Raw genomic sequence first — 16,926 nt, 5'->3', positions numbered from 1 at the left:
TAGCAGCATAACTTAGGTGGTGGTTGGGGGGTGGGGGGGGGGGATATTAACCTTGCAGCATTTTGGATTAACTAGAGGCTAGTTTTTCAGCATTGCTTTAAGACAGGACGCTCCAAATTTTAACAATGTTTCTCAGGTGGAAAAAGGCAGTTCTAAAGTTTTCGTTTATTCATGATGTAAAGGTATATCTACCTATATATTGGACTCATTCACATTCATGGGGAGAGCAAGCTGCCGACTGAAAGCCTGCTTGGATGTGGGCAGGACCCATCCCCCCCAAAGCTGAAGGTTCTGGCTCTGCACTAATATATATCCACACGTCCACTCCCAAACAGTTTTATTTACCTCCATGCAGTCAAACACAAAGCACTTGTACACACATACCCCATGCTCAAAGGTACAGGCCCATAAGAGGTAAAACCCCGGCACAGCAACCAGAACAGTCACCACCCCAATACAGTGTTACATACTGTGAATGGGCCCAAGCACAGAACCCTGTGGAACTCCATAATTACAAACAAGCAAACATATTTTAACCTAAATTTAAAAGGTCAAATCTGTCATTTCCCTAGACAGTTGCTAACTGATGTGGACATACTTGAAAAATCACAAGTTAGCAATGATTGTTTCTGTAACAACAGGCAGCTTTAAGCTTTCCAAGCACAGTCGGGGAATTACTACGACCACCATTTAATCAGGTGGCCTCAATGAGATTAATGTCAGAGACCTAAACGCAGCAAATAAAAGGGATAACTTGCACAACAAAACACAAGCAGTCGCACTCGAGCACAAACAACATCAGAAACAATCTCGGGCAGAACAAGTGATGGCTGCACAAACAGCTGACAGGACACACAGTGAGGAACACAGGGGGAGGGAGATGTGTCTGAGCTTGTTAACGTCTACCTGCCAATTTAGGGATGGATAACAGCAGGAAGGGATGGAGTGAAAGAATGCAAAAGGAGTGAGAGAGAGAGAGAGAGAGGGCCGGAAGCCACTAGAAGCTGCTCTTTTCTCCTGCTGTTTACGTTGAATTGAGATACTTCCTCAGTAGCGCAAAAGGTGGTTTTGCATTTCCCAAACAAGCATCAGAAACACATTTGTCAGCAAATGATTACACAGAATCATCTCATCTGAACGACCATTTGTTTCCGCCGTCATTCCTAATATTCTTATAATATGGTGGCTGACATGTAACCATAACAACAGTTCTGTAATACGCTTTATACTTTTTTTCTCCCGGGAGAGGATCGTTTTAGTTTTTCTGGTGGAGCTGCCTTGTTTGATTAGGCAGACATTTATAATGTTTGTTTTTTCAGTCCTACCCAGGTGATAAAAATGTACAGAAGATGATTAGTGTCACTTATAAAACATTTACAGTATTCTGAGGAAGAAATATATAGTGGTCCTATTTCTCTTACATAGAAATGGACCCGGCCCATCAGAAACAGTTCAGTGGAGATTCACTTGAACACTGAACACTAACACACTCTGGCTTCTGTTTTTGTTCTATTGGGTTTCAGTTAACTTAATTTCACTTTGGTGAACTTTGTCATGCAAATTCATGACATTGACTGATTACCAACTGCTCTGACAGTGCTGACCTTCGGGGAAGCAGACTAGACTCCGGTGCTCTGGAGGCCCCAAAAACACAGCAGCTAGAGGCACCCAGTGAGAAATTTAATAAGAAGATAGGTTGGGAGCCATCTTGGAGGACACCAGTGTTAATATGCATTAATGATAATGATATACTTCACTATCAACCTTTGGGAAATTAGTGTTAGAAAGCTCCACAGAGGTGACAACACTACTACAGGGTTTCTGTATTTTGTCCAGGGACACTTCAATTTGTGGCGAGAAGGCTCCAGTAATTAAGCCACTAACCGTAAGGGTGCATAGACAAAAGCTGAATGAACCACTGCTGTCCTCGTCTAGCTGCCACTTCACATCTATGTGCTCTATGTGGGTTGATTGCAGCTCATACACATGACTCTGTTCCTCTGTAGAGATTTAAATGTTACAGGAACTATCAGAAGAAGAAAACTATTCGTAAGAGTAGGGTTCTTGGTTAGTGCACATCTGGAGAGAGATAACTGAATATCAAAGGAATTAGACAAAACAGATATTACAACTTTGAAGTTAAAGAGTGACTCAGGTCGTGGTAAAATTTAATACGAGCTTGTTTTTTTTTATCTGTTCACAATGCTATCATTGTTTACCCATCCATTATTTTGTCCTGTTAAGGGCCGTGGGGGCCTGAAGCCAATCTTAGCTGTCACTGGATTGAAGGCTGGGTACACTCTGAACAGGACGGGACAGTCTATCTCAGGACTGACATATAGACTCACCAGTTAACCTAGCTGCATATCTGAGGGGGAGACCAGAGCATTGGGGAAATGCAAACTCTATACAGAAAGGCCCTCGCTGACCACCACTTGCTATCAATCTTTGCTTCTCTCTCCTTTAATCTTTGCTGTTTATTTTTCCAGCTTTGTCACAAGGATAAAAACGCCCTATGGGTGTGAGCCTCCTTTGATAAGTTCTCTTGGTGTCTCCTCATACATCGGCCCCTTTCTTGTCTTGTTGTTTTTAGTGGTGTACTATTTAAGTGTATCTGCAAACAGATGGAAACTGCGCAGTAGTGTGGAAGAAGTGGAGGACTGTCTGCTTGCCTTAAGTCATCTCACATATAAACTCACACAGACCAGTGCAGCCTGTGTCCAACAGTGACAGAAACACAGAGGACATTTACACTAATTGTTTTCACCATGTAAAGTGGTGTGATGTGTTTTTTATGAAGTGCTCGGTCACCCATGATGAAACTATGAGCACTCACAACTTGAAATGATTTGGAAGCATTAAGTTCTCTCAGGTTTTTGCGTGAAGACAGACTTTTCTTCTCCCTGCCTCTTTCTTACTGCCTCCATCCTTCTCTTCCCCTTGCAGCATGGGTTACTGTATCCTGGTGTCCCATGGCCTGGGTCGCCTGTGTTCAGTGGTGGGTCGCTGGGGAACCACAGTTCTCAGTGTCTCCATACTGCTGCTGCTCCTGCTCTTCTCCTGGAAGACCGTTCAGCAAAACCACGTCTGGCTCTCCAGGGAGGCCCTTTTCCGGTAAGTTAGTGTAGGTGTCTGTGTGTAGGTGCTGGTCCAACCTGATTAGACCTGAAGACTTCTTTTGAAGATGTCTGCACCTCATTTGTTTGTTTAGTCTTTCTCACCCTCTGTTTCTTTCTTGTTTTAGCTCTGGTATCCAGACTCTGCCTCACAACGCCAAAGTCCATTACAACTACGCCAACTTCCTGAAAGACAGCGACCGGCATCAGGAGGCCATTCACCATTACACCACTGCCCTCAGGTCTGAGTCAGCACCTGTGTGTATGAGTTTCTAACACCTTTCCTTTCAGACCTCAGCCTTAAACCTCTTCTTTTGGATCATTGTTGAAGATTATGTGGATTATTCCACATAGACAGCAATAGAGTACGGTAGTGATCGCCTCATATTTGCACAAATGGTCTTTGTCACAGCAATACAGTTCCAATCCATAGTAGCATGGGGAGTTTGCCTGTCCCATCAATGGGATTTTGTGCGAACTGCTGTTTGCTCACTCTATTGCAATTCACCTCAGTTTTATGGAAATGTATTCATACACATATATACATATAAATATATACATATAAATATATAGTGCGCCTTCCACCATTCAGTCATTTTCATGACAAAGCACCTTGACATTATACACAAACACACACATACAGTATATAAATATATACTTCCATTAAACTAGAAATGTCAAGGTGCTTCTTCATAAAAATGCCTGAAGGGTGGAAGGTGCACTGCAAGATCTGCACACTGTACAGTAATTGCGATAAAGTGAGTCTTGTATGTTCTGGTGGGAACTTTACTACTTTGTGCACAAATGTTCACTTGGACTCATGGATGAACTGATGAGAGACTGAACAAACTTCTGTAAAGTAGTACAGTAATTCTCGTTTTAAGAAACAGCTTACCATGGTTTGGTCTTTTCTGGTGTTTCCGATTCTCATGAAAGAGCTATGTTACAAATGTTTTCTGTGTTTAGAACTCGCAGAAACATGTGGATGCAGACAGGTCAGTTTCAAAGGCAGACAGACAGACAGACTGCTTCGGGCGAAACAGTGCAGTTATGTCAGTGCTGTCTGTCATAAGTGTAGTATTGGCAGAGTGCAACACTGCACCAGAAACACTGACAATATTTTCACTTTTATACAGTGTGCACAAAACACAATTAAGGCATGTAGGGAGTTGAACGTGCACAAAATACCCGAACGTCAACCCAACTGCCAGAAGACAGCACCGTGTTTTATATCAGAGAAAATAGTAAAAGCATCAGAGGAAACCAAGCATCAGTGTGGTTTCCCAGTCAGCTCAATCAATCAGTCAATCAAGTCAAACCAAAAGTGAATCGAGCCGACGGTGGATGAAAGATCCGCATGTTGTGAGTGCTGCTGCAGCGCCGCGACCGAGCGCCATCAGGATCAGATCAAAAGTCCTACAGATAAATCTGGACGAGCTCATGCGAGTGCGAGGTCTTGATGTGTTTGTGGATGAATGCCTGCAGGGATTAAAACACACACAGCCCCCTGCCTAAAAGAAATCCTACTAACAAGTATTATACATGGATCAAAGCTTGATGTATTTTTTTCTGTGCCACACAGTCGAAAATACACTTTAATTGAAATCTTAAAAGTGTAATTATAAAGGTTTTTATTTTTTATTTTTAGTGTAAATCATCAGTAGAGCTTGTTGGAACTGAGAGCAGCAGGGAGGGCACAATATTAAATCAAAGAGAGAAACCGGATCATAATCTTACTTCTGCTTTAGTTTAGCCAAGAGTACAAGTACAAGACGTGTCCTTGAGTGTTTTACAGGAAGAAAAATGGTTTCAGTGTCAGAAAAGTAGATGACATGCCTTTTTGACATGTATGGCACATAATGGATAGCCTGGAACTCAAGGTCGTTGGATGGAAAACAGAGCATATGCATCGTTTGCTGGCTGTTGTCCAGTGCACCGTTCTGTGCTCTGCTGCATAGGGCTTATTTTTAGTGACTGGCTCCAGTGGGAATTTAACCTTCAAAATATGACAGCAATAGATGCACATCTATACACCAAGCTTTGCCAGAAAATTGTTTTCAGTAAATAGAAATTTTAAGAGGACTAATGTGATCTGCAAATGTGGTTTTCCTCTCTGACATCAAATGATTACATTGGAATTAATAGTGGGATTATGTTATCTTAAATACAGTATATGTAGCACTCATAAACACACACGCGGACGCGTCTTTGGGCGCATGCTCTCGTGCATGTAATGGCCTTGTTTGCCTTGTTTCAGCTCACAGCTCCTGCTGTAGTCATCTGTTACATGCGCACACACACACACAGACAGGCTGCATTAATGAAAAGGTAGCATCCATTAGTCGTTCCTGTCACTGGCGAACTCCTTCCCGAGGAACCCCAGAGATGCACCTCAGCATCCCTTCACTTTTATTATGATTCAGTCTCCTGCAATCCAGCACATGCTTTTTGTGATAATATGTAGGTGTTTCTAATTGCCTTGGCCACCAGGGCCATTCATCCCTGCAAGTGGAAGTCATTCTTCTTCCCTAACACATACAGGTTTTCATTTTAGGCTTCATATACAACCAACAGCCTCCTAGGGCAGCCTGTTTGTAGCCCATGAAGCAAATTCACAAACCCTTCAGTGCTACAGTACTTGTTAAACCTGCTATAATTCCACACTCTCCTCCTTCTACTGTAGTTTTCTTCCCCTTTCTGCTTCCCCCTGCTCTGGTCTTAGTGCAAGCACTAGATTTGTGTGCTGTCATTGTGTGGGAGCTTCGGCACAACCGCTTTGCTATTCCTGTGTGCCATCCTGCCAAAACCCAGAGCATGGAGCTTTAGCAGCTTTCATCCGGCTCCAAACCACATCCCAGCTTGTAATAACCCCCCGAACCCACCAGACCACTCACTCTCGCTTTAATTAACCGGCCTCTGCTTACTTTCTACTCCCATGTTCCTCCTAAAGGAACAGAGATCCCTTTGAACCCCAGACTTTTTAAATCCCTAAGAGTTTTATTAGCAGGGTTTAACATGTTGGTTTCAGATTAAATCCATCAAGTAGAGTAAGGGAGGAGCTGTTAGTTGATCAGATTTTCTGGGCATGTCCCAATTCCCTTAATGGCACCCATGTTTCCCTCATTTCCTTTGCATCTCTGTTCCTTCCAAAGCAGATGTGAGGAGAGATGCTGGAAAACATGCTGATCAGAGTAATCCAAGAGAAATGAGATGTCCTTCCCTCTGAACCGCTATCTGAAACCATCTAAATAACAGTTTGGATGGCGGTTCAGAGGAAAGGACGTCTTGGGAATCTTAATTTAAAGTTCGCCTTCAATCAAGTGATGGGCATAACTCACTTAGAGCTACTACACCGTTACCGTACATGTGAATTAGTGAGTAGTTTGCCACTTTAAAATCAAGTAATGCCATGTTTTAAGGCATCTACAGACTGGAGGATTTCAGCGATCACCTAATTTTACTGCAGCCACACTGAGACAGCTGATCACAACACTAAACAGCTGTGTTGTGCTTTCATTATTTTCTCAACATCGCGTTATTCTTTTATGTACTTTGGATTGTGGAAACGTCCACCTTGTTTCATTGGCAGACAGGAAGATTGTGTTGATCATTGTTGGTTCCTCCCAGCTGTTTTCACAACCGCTCCCCTCTCTGCGCTATGAAACGACAATCCATTAGCACGTGGGAGGTTGCTATGGAAACTGAAAGTGTGCAGCTGCGGCGTCCTTTCCTCCACCTCCTGCCTGGGGTTCCTCGTTGTGCTTGTGTCACCATTATGGGCACTAACTATGAAAAAGGAATTTCAATTACACAGAGGTCTTTTGTAGCAGTGATGGAGAGCGGCGGTAAATGTCACCAGAGAGGCTGCTGGCTGCGGCTTCCGCACTCTCACTGCTGATTTATCTGCACCATTTATTCTGAAGATAATCCTTATCAGTGTGACAAGGCACTTAGTGCAATCAAGATCATGTTATGGCATGCTTCCATCTGGAAGTGTTGAGCCATTAGGGCTTCCTAAGATGAACATAGTTTGACAGCGATGCTGAGTTCCAGAGCTAGTGGCTATTAAGAGCGCTAAGATGATCCAAGTAATTCCCTGAAGAAGTCAGTGATTTATTTGGATAAGTGAAACACTTGTTTTATTAGAAAACGAATGAAATGTATAAAATCTACTTTAGAAAGTCAAGATAACACAGATTATCTTCCAGAAAATCTGCACCACATCTTTCTACATCTAAATTCACATGCTCAGCTGAAGGGAATACATTGTAAAAGTCTGCACACTCCAATAACTGGAAGGAATTGCTGGGAAATACAGTGGGAAGGTTATGGTGGAAAATATAATATAGTCCTATCTTATTTTGAAAAAGGCGTAGAGTAGAATACGTTTACAATTAAAGTTCCATGCAAAAAGTTCTCAGTGAATGAAACTAGACTCTCCTCTTATCTCCTTGAAGGTTATACCCTCGTCATGCCAGTGCCATGAACAATCTGGGAACTTTGACACGCGGCCCGGAGGAGGCCGAGCGCTACTACAGGAAAGCACTGGACATCAACCCTCAGCACAACCGAGCTCTTTTCAACCTGGGAAACCTCCTCAAGTAAGACACTTACACACAGCGACCCAACGTCTGAACACAAAACAAAAGCCTCACCAACCCTTTGTGAAATACGACAGAGACTGAAGAGGCTTAACACAGTGAGAGACCCGCTAATGTTGTGTTGGCAAATACTGAGCAGCTTCTGAGGGGAAAGAGTCTCCTTTTTTTTTTTTTTTATCATTTTCAAAGAGCACTCAAATTTGGCAACACCCCTCACAGCTGGAGACGGTCTCAAAACTGCAGCTTCTTAATTGTTGCTAAAAAGTATGCTTTCTTTCCTCAGATTCTACAACAGCAGAAAAAAGTACGTTAAATGATTTAATAATTTCTCCCTTTTCTCTGTTATTAACAAAAACCAAAGATGGGAAAGGGGATGCAGTCAACGCTTTGAGGGCATTTCTTCAAATTTGGCCCAAATATCCACTTGAACTGATAATAACTGACATTTTTTACAGATTAATAGAAGACAACTGATAAAAGAATCCAGCATTTCAAAAGTGCTTATGCGCATATATTTCAACAATAATGCTAATGAACACTTATTATACTGGACTTGAACCCATAATGACAACAAGCAGTAATTAGAGGCCGCAAGAAACTGAGCTAACACGTGTTCACAAGCATTGAGTTCGTCTGTATTTGTGTCAGAATCTGAGCTCACTGCTGCTCTCCATCAAACTGCCAAACGCTTGCCTTTGTTTTGTTAATTGCAGCAGTTGGCTGCAGTTTTTATTCTCTGAACTATAAGATAAGATCCTAGGTGCTCTGTGACAGCTGTGACCATCGCTGTTTTGTGCTTATTATATCTCTATTTATCCACTGTGAATTGATCTTGCTTCATGTCTGGGACCTGGGTTTCAAAATCACTAAATAAACCAGACTCATCTCAGCTCTGATTTTGTTTTATAGACCAGTGTGATCTTAACTCTTTTCTGAACTTTCTTTATGAAACACTGTTCGGGGCTTATTGTTAAAGCCAACCTTGAATGTGTCTAGCTATCATTCCCAGAATTAAGCTGTTACATGAAGCCAGCTCGGAGCTAATGCAGCACAATATGGTAAAGTAAAGATGGAATATTTATCCCGGTAGCACCTGACAAGCAGATACAGTCAAAAACAGCATCCATATGTCCATTTGTCTGTGGTCATATGATTGTATATCATTTGGACCTAGCAAAACTGACATGTAGGGTCAGGTCTCAGTTGATAAGAATTCAATTCAATTCAAGAAATAAGTGGAACAAAGGGGGAAAAAAAGAATAATCAGTGTGTACATAAAAATACTTTATTGAAAATGAACAGCCCGTCTTCTGTTGTGGATTCTTTCAGGTGTGTGATTAAATAGTTTTCAATCAGCAAAGCATTATTAAACCTTAATGCCAGCGATTCATTGCCCTGCTAGTGCGGAACCTTCGCGTTTGTGTTCCCGTATTGACATAAACACGGCTCAGAAATATGTTGGAACATGGCCGCAGCGCTCAGATGGAAATGAACGGTCAGCTAAAAAAGGGAGTGGCGTTAGTCATACTCGAGTCGTAGGCTGTAGGGTCTCAGAAATAATGACGTTTGCTAAATGAAAGTCATCAATTACCCTGACTCCTGACAGCGCTGCTGTAATCCTACAAGCTCTTTATATTACTGGGAGGTAGGGGGGGGGGGGGGGTTGTTTGTTTGTTTTGTGGTCCAACAGCGTAGACTGCCTTGAGCTCTGCTGGCTGTAATAGAAAATTACATCAGTAATAGAGGCTGAAATGATGTCCATTATTATGGCTTGGCTCCCCTACAATCTCTAGTGTCACTGGAGCTGTATGAAAAAATACGTACTAACTGAGCTCATGATCCACTGCTACCACTCTGTGTGTGTGTGTGTGTGTGTGTGTGTGTGTGTGTGTAAACTGTATGATGATGATAAATGAAAAAACTACAAGTGTGTAGTCTATAGCTGTGTTTGAAGTGATTGAGTGGGAGCATGGTATTAATGTGGGAGAAGTGAGAGTATCATAATATTGCTGATGATGATGATGATGATGCTGTGTTCCAGGTCCCAAGGAAAGGAGAAGGAGGCTGAGGCTTTGCTGAAGGACTCTATACACTTTGGGCCACATTTTGCTGATGCTTACTCCAGTCTGGCATCACTTTATGCTGAACAGGTGAATTACACACACACACACACACACACACACATTAATTAACTTTAGCTGTAGATGGTTAAACTCGGTTCTGGCAGCTATGAAGCACCACTAATGAAAACTGCTTGGTTGTGCACGCTGCCGCTTTCCTGTTTTCAGTCTGTGTTCATTTCATCCGCATCTCCACAGAAACGCTTCGGTGAAGCCAACGAAGTGTATTTGAAGGGTATCGAGAACTGTCCAGACAGCTCTGATCTTCATAATAACTATGGAGTGTTTCTAGTGGATACAGGTGAGTTGAACCAACGGGGAAAACACACGCTCACCACAGTCTTCTACTGCATGGACACAGGTTTACATTAACTAACCTATCTTTAACTAAAGCTCAGGTGAATGTGCAATTTGAAGTTACAAATTTGTAACATCATAGAAATCATCATAGTGATCGGTTCCCTTCCTCATCCCGTCTTATTTCTCACCGTTGTTCATTCCTGATCTTAATTGTCCCGCTTCCACTCCTCTGCCTTTGCGATCTCCTCTCCTGCAGGTGAAGGGGAGCTTGCAGCTGCTCACTACCAGCAGGCGGTGCGACTCAAACCGGCACACTACGTTGCCATGGTGAACCTGGGTCGCCTGCTCCGATCGTCCAATGACAACAAAGAAGCGGAGTCCTGGTACAAGAGGTGAGGATATTTTAGTCATAGTCATGTTTTAAGAAGGCAAGAGATGATATGATATGAGCTCAACTTACAACTGCCAGTTGTTATTTACAGCATTATTCTGTCACTAGTACTTTGAAACTTGCTTCAACTGAGCAAATCCAGTCATCTTCAGAAACAGTATTATCTCAGCCAGCCCTCTGCTAACTACACATTACAGCCACCTGGAAATATCTGGCCGAAGAGGCCACAATTTCTCTCCAATTACCCCCATTTAGCGTTTTATAACCCTTTCAATCAGCTCTCGTGTCAAGTGCACTTCATGCCAGTGCACAGGGTGTGCCGTCAACTGCAGTCATGTGTGCATGATCATCTTGTAAGGCAGCGAAACCACCAGCATGCATCTGTTTAGGAAAATCAAATCAGCGATGCAGATGGTGGTGTTGTCAGTGTACAGTGTGCAGTTCACACAGTTTGCATGCAGACAGTGACAAGGGTGAGCTGGTATATATTTAACTTGCAAATGGTTCTAAACAGACTCTGTAACCACCTCCATGGAATCAATCAACCTGTGATCTTTGCCTGCAGGGCGCTGCAGGTAACAAGGAAGGTGGACATCCTGACTCCGCTGGGAGCGCTGTACTACAACACGGGCCGCTACGAGGAGGCCCTGCAGGTGTACAGAGAGGCTGCTGCCCTGCAGCCAGACAGCACTGACATCTGGCTGGCTCTGGTGAGCACAAACACACACACACACACACACACACACACACACATGAAATCCCAGGACATATGGGTGTGTGAGTGTTGGGTGGCAAAAGCTGCCACATGTTGGATTTGAACCAGAAACAGCATGCACTCTGGCCTTGAACACGCTCGTTTGATGTATTTCTTTACCAGGCTCAGGTTTTAGCCATGGCCGGTCGTACTAAAGAGGCAGAGAAGATGACCTTGGACATCATATCCAGAGAAAGAAGCTGCATCGAATGTTATCGCCTCCTCTCTGCTATCTACAGCAAGCGTGGAAACTTTACAGAGGTGTGTATGTGTGTGTCTTTCTGTGCCTTAGCAGATAAGGTATAGTTCAGTGCATTACATCAGGATTAGAGTTAGGAATTAAATAATGATGATTAAGACTGGAGTAGAGGGCTAGAGGAAACATCATGTCAGTGACAGTAACAGGTTTATGTGTGTCTTTCTCATGGCCATGCAGTCTGTTGCTAAGAAGTAAACTAGCGCACAGCCTGTCTTCCTAACTCATTCAAAAATGATAGACGCCTAGCAGGAGACAGTTTCTGCTCCAACTGTTACCGTGGAAACTAATCACCTCCACTTTACATCAGAGCAGCGGCCATTTGCTGGCGAGCAGCTGCCACTCATCCTCCGTCTGTTTTATCACTGCCATTGGTGGTCGTGCCGGTCTGTCTGACTTTTGATCGTGTTTTAGCTCAGTGAGAATGATTTGAACAGGTCCACATAGATGTGAGTGTACACACACACAGTGCAGAATGTGCCACGCATGTCAGACTGTGATGCTGCACAGAGCTGTGATCAGTGGTGGAAGACGTATCTATAATTTATGCAGGTTAAAAAGAAATAATGCAGTTTGTTTCTTCTTTCTTCAACATAATAAACCTAACCTTGTAATTTGTGCCTAAATGGAACCAAAGTTGTAGCTATATTCAGTTTTGCAACCATAATGAAGCTCCAGTGCAAAGTAACTATCTACTGTGAGTAGATAAAGCTTGCTCAAATGGGATTGTTTTGGGAATTATACTCTGTAAGATGGGATGATAAGAACATATAACATCAGAAAAGGTTTAAAAATGTATTTAGCTGCTTGTCCTGATTGTTGTTCTGCTGTAATAACACGCCTCTTACATCCACTAGCATTCTCCACTCAAGCTACTTGCAATTCTATTGAATTTAGTTTATATATATATATATATGTACAGCACCAAATCACATCAAAAGTCATCTCAAGGCACTTTCCAGTGTAATATTTAATAATGTATGATTGACAACAACAGCAACAATAATAATAATAATAATAATAATAATAATATTAATAATACGAATAATAATAATAAGACAATTTATGGCCACCTTTCATTTTACTCTAGGTCACTGTATAGATAAAAGCATAACAGCAGAATTATAATAGGAGGCAATAAAATACAATAAAGGCTGAGATGGGAAAGTGAGGCTAATAGATGTGTGGGCAGGTATGGTGATATGGATTTGGTCTCAAGGTACGGAAAAAGTGCGTAACAGTATTTTATAGTGAATGCCATCAGTGATGGGAAGCCAGTAGAGTTGGTGCAGGATCTGTGTTATGTGACAGGTAGATGGAGTTCGTGCAGGGTTTTTTTGGGGGAAGACCAAACACAAGGGCCTTAAAGGGCAGTGGTTAAGCGTTGAAATGACAAGACTGTAGACCAGTATGGCAGTGGTATGAGGGTGTTGAGGCTGCAAAGATGGAAGTAGGCTGACCTTGTTATACAGTGGCTAGAAAAAGTATGTGAATCTGTGGAAATGTATAGTTTTATACATTAACAAGTCATAAAACGTCTAAGTCAAGAGTATGGAACTATGGAACTGAAACAGCTCTTTCTAGAGTACTTTAAAGTTTGACTCCTTGGCTTACATATTTGCTTGCTTTGTTCCTCACTTAGGATAAAAGCATCCCCCAAATAATTAATTGTCAATGTAGGAGATAAAAGAGAGTATGCAGCTGAGGATGACACCCAGATTCTTAACCTGAAGGGAGGGAGAGATAACAAAAATTGTCAATAGATATAATAAAACTGGCAGATTTGGTAATAGGAAATTTAGTGCCCATAAGTAACATTTCTGTTTTAGCATTGTTTAATACAAGAAGGTTTCATGTGAGGCAGAAACCTCCAGCAGAACCAGGCTCAGAGTGGGCGGCCATCTGCCTCGACTGTTCGGGGTGAGTGGAAAGAGGAGAGAGAAAAGAAGAAATCAAACACTTAGAGTTAGACTCTCCTTCGTTCACCATTATAGAACTTCCTGTCAAAGCTTCTCTGATGTGCAGCAGAGTTTCAACAGCAGTGTCTAACAAGGAGGGCTACGGCTTAGCTATTTGTAGTCAATAGTTTGTGGGCATTCCTAATGTTGCTTGTTGAGTTTGCATTTACTTTATTATATCCGTTTAAGTGAGACAGTCAGACCTCTAGGCTTCATCATCAATGCGATGCGGACATCTAGTAGTTAACACCTACAATTGAAATGAATTGATACATGGTCAAGCGTAGTAGCGATAAGGACAGCTGAGTCTGTGGTAGATTCAGAGATGTTTTGGTAGGCAGCCAGGGCTAATTTCCTGCTACAGCAGCTGCGCTGACCGAGCCGGACTGAAGCATCGATAAAACCTCGTGCTTGTATAAAAACCTTTGTCAGGAAGCAGACGCTGCTAATTAACAGAACCTCCTCAACAAACACCTAACTGCTGTATCAACAGAATTTCAGTTGCCACAGCTCAAGACACCACATCCTGTTCCATTTTCACTGGATTTAAATGCTTAAAAAGTTTATGGAGTTATTTTACGCATGACTCTGTAAATAAAAGCAGAAACTGTCACTCTAGGTCTCAGATCTGTTAGATCCATTATAGGTATACTTCCCATAATGTTAAACCATTTCTTCTACTCACGGACTCGAATAATTTGTACTTTTTTTATTTTTTGCCCTTTTTCTGGTCTGGCCTACAGCATATTCATTATTCTTTGTGGAGAGTATCGACAGCCTCTGGGCTTTATTCCAAGAGCAGAAATTAAACATCAGTATTTGGTCTGTCAGCGCGTCCCATGTTTCTCGGGGAGGAGCGGCCTGAGCTGGCCGGCATTGGAGATGAAACAGGGATGCAGAGTGTGCGCCCGTTCAGATCCAATGAGTCTAAATTTGCACACACATTCACAAATTGCCTTTTATTTCTCTCTCTTCCCTCTGGTTGTGAAAACCTGACACTGCTGTTATTTAGAAAGACAGGAGTAAATTGTCTTTGCTCTTCACCTCCGTCCTTCTGTTTCCATCTAACAACTCCAAATCAGTGTAGACTTTCTCTCATCTGCATCCTCAGCTTTTTCCAGCCCTCCCTCCATCCCTCTCTCCTTCTTGGTTCAAAGGAGCAGGTAGTGATGTGGGGGCTTTCTGCAGAGCCTGCTGCGTTTTCTGCTGTAAACCAGCAGTGACTCTCAGTAGTCGGGCCATGAAGTGCACAGAAACAGCAGGACGCCTGCCTCTAACAGAAGGGAGATTTGTGTGTGCCTGGTAATTTATGTATGGGCTTTTTGTGTTGACTTGTGTATCTGTGTCGATATTGATGGCATGTGTCTGTGCCAGGCTCTGGATGCTCTGGACAGGGCCCTGCAGCAGAATCCCAGTGATCTGACGGTGAGAGCTGAGCTGTATTTCTCTAAAGGAAACCAGCTCAGAGAGATGAACCAGCTGGACCGAGCCTTTGAGGTACTGCTCTGTCTCCCTCTTACTGTTCTTCCCTCACTGTGTTTTTTTTTTTTTTTTTATCCTTTCTCTGTTGCTCTAAGCAAAAATGGATCTTCTATAATTTGTGCATTGATCAGCACTCTAACTCCTGTGCATACTATGAGGAAATCAGTAATGTTGGCCAACACGTCTACAAGATTCCAATGCAAAAACAGTACCAGCTATTGTCCTTCTTAGTTTACCTCCTTAGTGGTTTGTATTTCCAATAGGAATCAAATAGAACCCATAAACCAAACTGTAGCAAGGTATGTGAGCTCTTTGGAATGTCTTTGCATTAATTGGTCGATGGAAGCTGAATGGAAAAGTGAATGATTCATAGGATAACTAAACTGACCTTCAACAATAAGGAAAACATTTCCTGTAGCTGTGACTCAGACCTGCACAACGTTAAGGAGGAACTTCCTTCACTCCACAGCATCTGCATTGGGTTATAATCTGGCTCCAAAATAGGTAGAAGAGGTCATATTATGAATAACTTCAGGTTCATATTTATATTCTGGCGCTTTACTGAAATAGTTTTGCTTGACTGAAATGATTTACAATTTCCAAAACCGCTTGTCCTCCTTTTTAATCAGCCTTTTTCCAGTACCTCTGCAAGATTAGCCTTAATCCTTATGAGAACAGTGGACAAATAGCTAACCTGGTCAAGGTTTAGGGACTGATGACAGTACAAATGACTGCTGGGAGCATTTTTGGGAGGGTCCAACCAAAGTATTGGGGACCCTCTGTAAAGTCTTGCTGCAGAAGAAACACATTTAACATGGAAACCTGTCAACAACCAACAGTGCAGGTACAAATACAAATGCAAAAAAGCATAATATGGCCCCTTGGGATTCATTTAGCTATTGAACGAAGCTGCCCAAGGCTCCAAGGCAGCAAATCCCCAAATACCTATAGGTCCTTCATGTTTGTACAACAGATGCCATTATTACTGCAGTCAGGCAGATCTACCTTGCTCCCCTTCACTTTCTTTTTGAGAACTACCATTCTAACTGCTGGCACACTCTGAATGACTCATCTGAGGACCCATGGCCCAGATTTAATCTGTGAAGGAAGTTTCTAGACAGTACTTTCCCTGCACAGGAAGCTTTGATTGACTTCCAGAGTAAAAAGACTTGAGAGGAGAGAAAGCAAACAAACCAAGGAGAGATGACCTGAGAAATACTGATGGAGTGGAAACACGACAGGAAGAGCAGAGGAGGCCATCTCAGGTCACTGTGGCTTTAAAGACGGCAGAGTTTGTGGAGGGAAGCTGCTTTATTAGTTGCTGCAGATAATGGTGTGATGGGTTATTTCTCTGGGGAAGGGCAGAAAGCAAACAAGTGGGCTTAAGAAAGCTTAAGAAACTGTTTGAAGTGCAGGTTTAAACTGGTTCATTTTAGCACTTGTGTGGTTTTTGTCTCAAGTGTGCCCAATGTTCTTGAAAGCCTAAACCCCACCTTGGGGCCTGGGATTCAATGTCCCCATCCATTGGGAATTCATAAATATTATCACAATTGAACATGTTAAACCTGTGAATGAAAAACATCTTTTAGAACACAGTTCAAGCAGCTGAAGTTCAGTGAATGACTAAAATGGATCAAAGGTTAGCGATAAAATAAATCATGTCGATTACAAAATCCACTCACATCCACTCACGTGTTATCCACAGCAGCTGAATATGAAGCACTGATTGCAAATACACTTGGTATGATTATCCATCTTCAGTTCTGTCTCCAGTAATCACCTCTATTCTCTGCACTTTTTTCTCTCCCACTAGAGCTACAAGCTGGCTGTGGAGCTCAAACCTGACCAGTCCCAAGCCTGGATGAACATGGGAGGGATTCAGCACATCAAGGTAATGATGGTTACAAGTTTTAGTTACTTTCTCCAACTGATTTACACTACTGGGAAC

The 16,926-nt window shown here is 42.5% G+C and overlaps 1 protein-coding gene across 1 annotated transcript in view; it reads left to right on the top strand.

Annotated features, from left to right (window-relative positions):
- The window catches only part of tmtc1 (transmembrane O-mannosyltransferase targeting cadherins 1), a 69,615-nt gene that overhangs the window by 50,895 nt on the left and 1,794 nt on the right, over positions 1 to 16,926 (top strand). The window contains exons 9-18 of the mRNA XM_026363326.2: positions 2,947 to 3,114; positions 3,245 to 3,358; positions 7,574 to 7,717; positions 9,759 to 9,867; positions 10,036 to 10,138; positions 10,394 to 10,529; positions 11,094 to 11,238; positions 11,406 to 11,543; positions 14,871 to 14,993; positions 16,792 to 16,869. Coding sequence (XP_026219111.1) covers positions 2,947 to 3,114; positions 3,245 to 3,358; positions 7,574 to 7,717; positions 9,759 to 9,867; positions 10,036 to 10,138; positions 10,394 to 10,529; positions 11,094 to 11,238; positions 11,406 to 11,543; positions 14,871 to 14,993; positions 16,792 to 16,869 — 1,258 coding nt within the window. The remainder of the gene's footprint in view (positions 1 to 2,946; positions 3,115 to 3,244; positions 3,359 to 7,573; positions 7,718 to 9,758; positions 9,868 to 10,035; positions 10,139 to 10,393; positions 10,530 to 11,093; positions 11,239 to 11,405; positions 11,544 to 14,870; positions 14,994 to 16,791; positions 16,870 to 16,926) is intronic.

This window comes from Anabas testudineus, chromosome 23 (genome assembly GCF_900324465.2).
Source record: "Anabas testudineus chromosome 23, fAnaTes1.2, whole genome shotgun sequence".
In the NCBI taxonomy this organism is placed as follows: Eukaryota; Metazoa; Chordata; class Actinopteri; order Anabantiformes; family Anabantidae; genus Anabas; species Anabas testudineus.
Note: the sequence above shows the minus strand (reverse complement) of the source record. Positions and strands in the feature narration are given on the sequence as shown.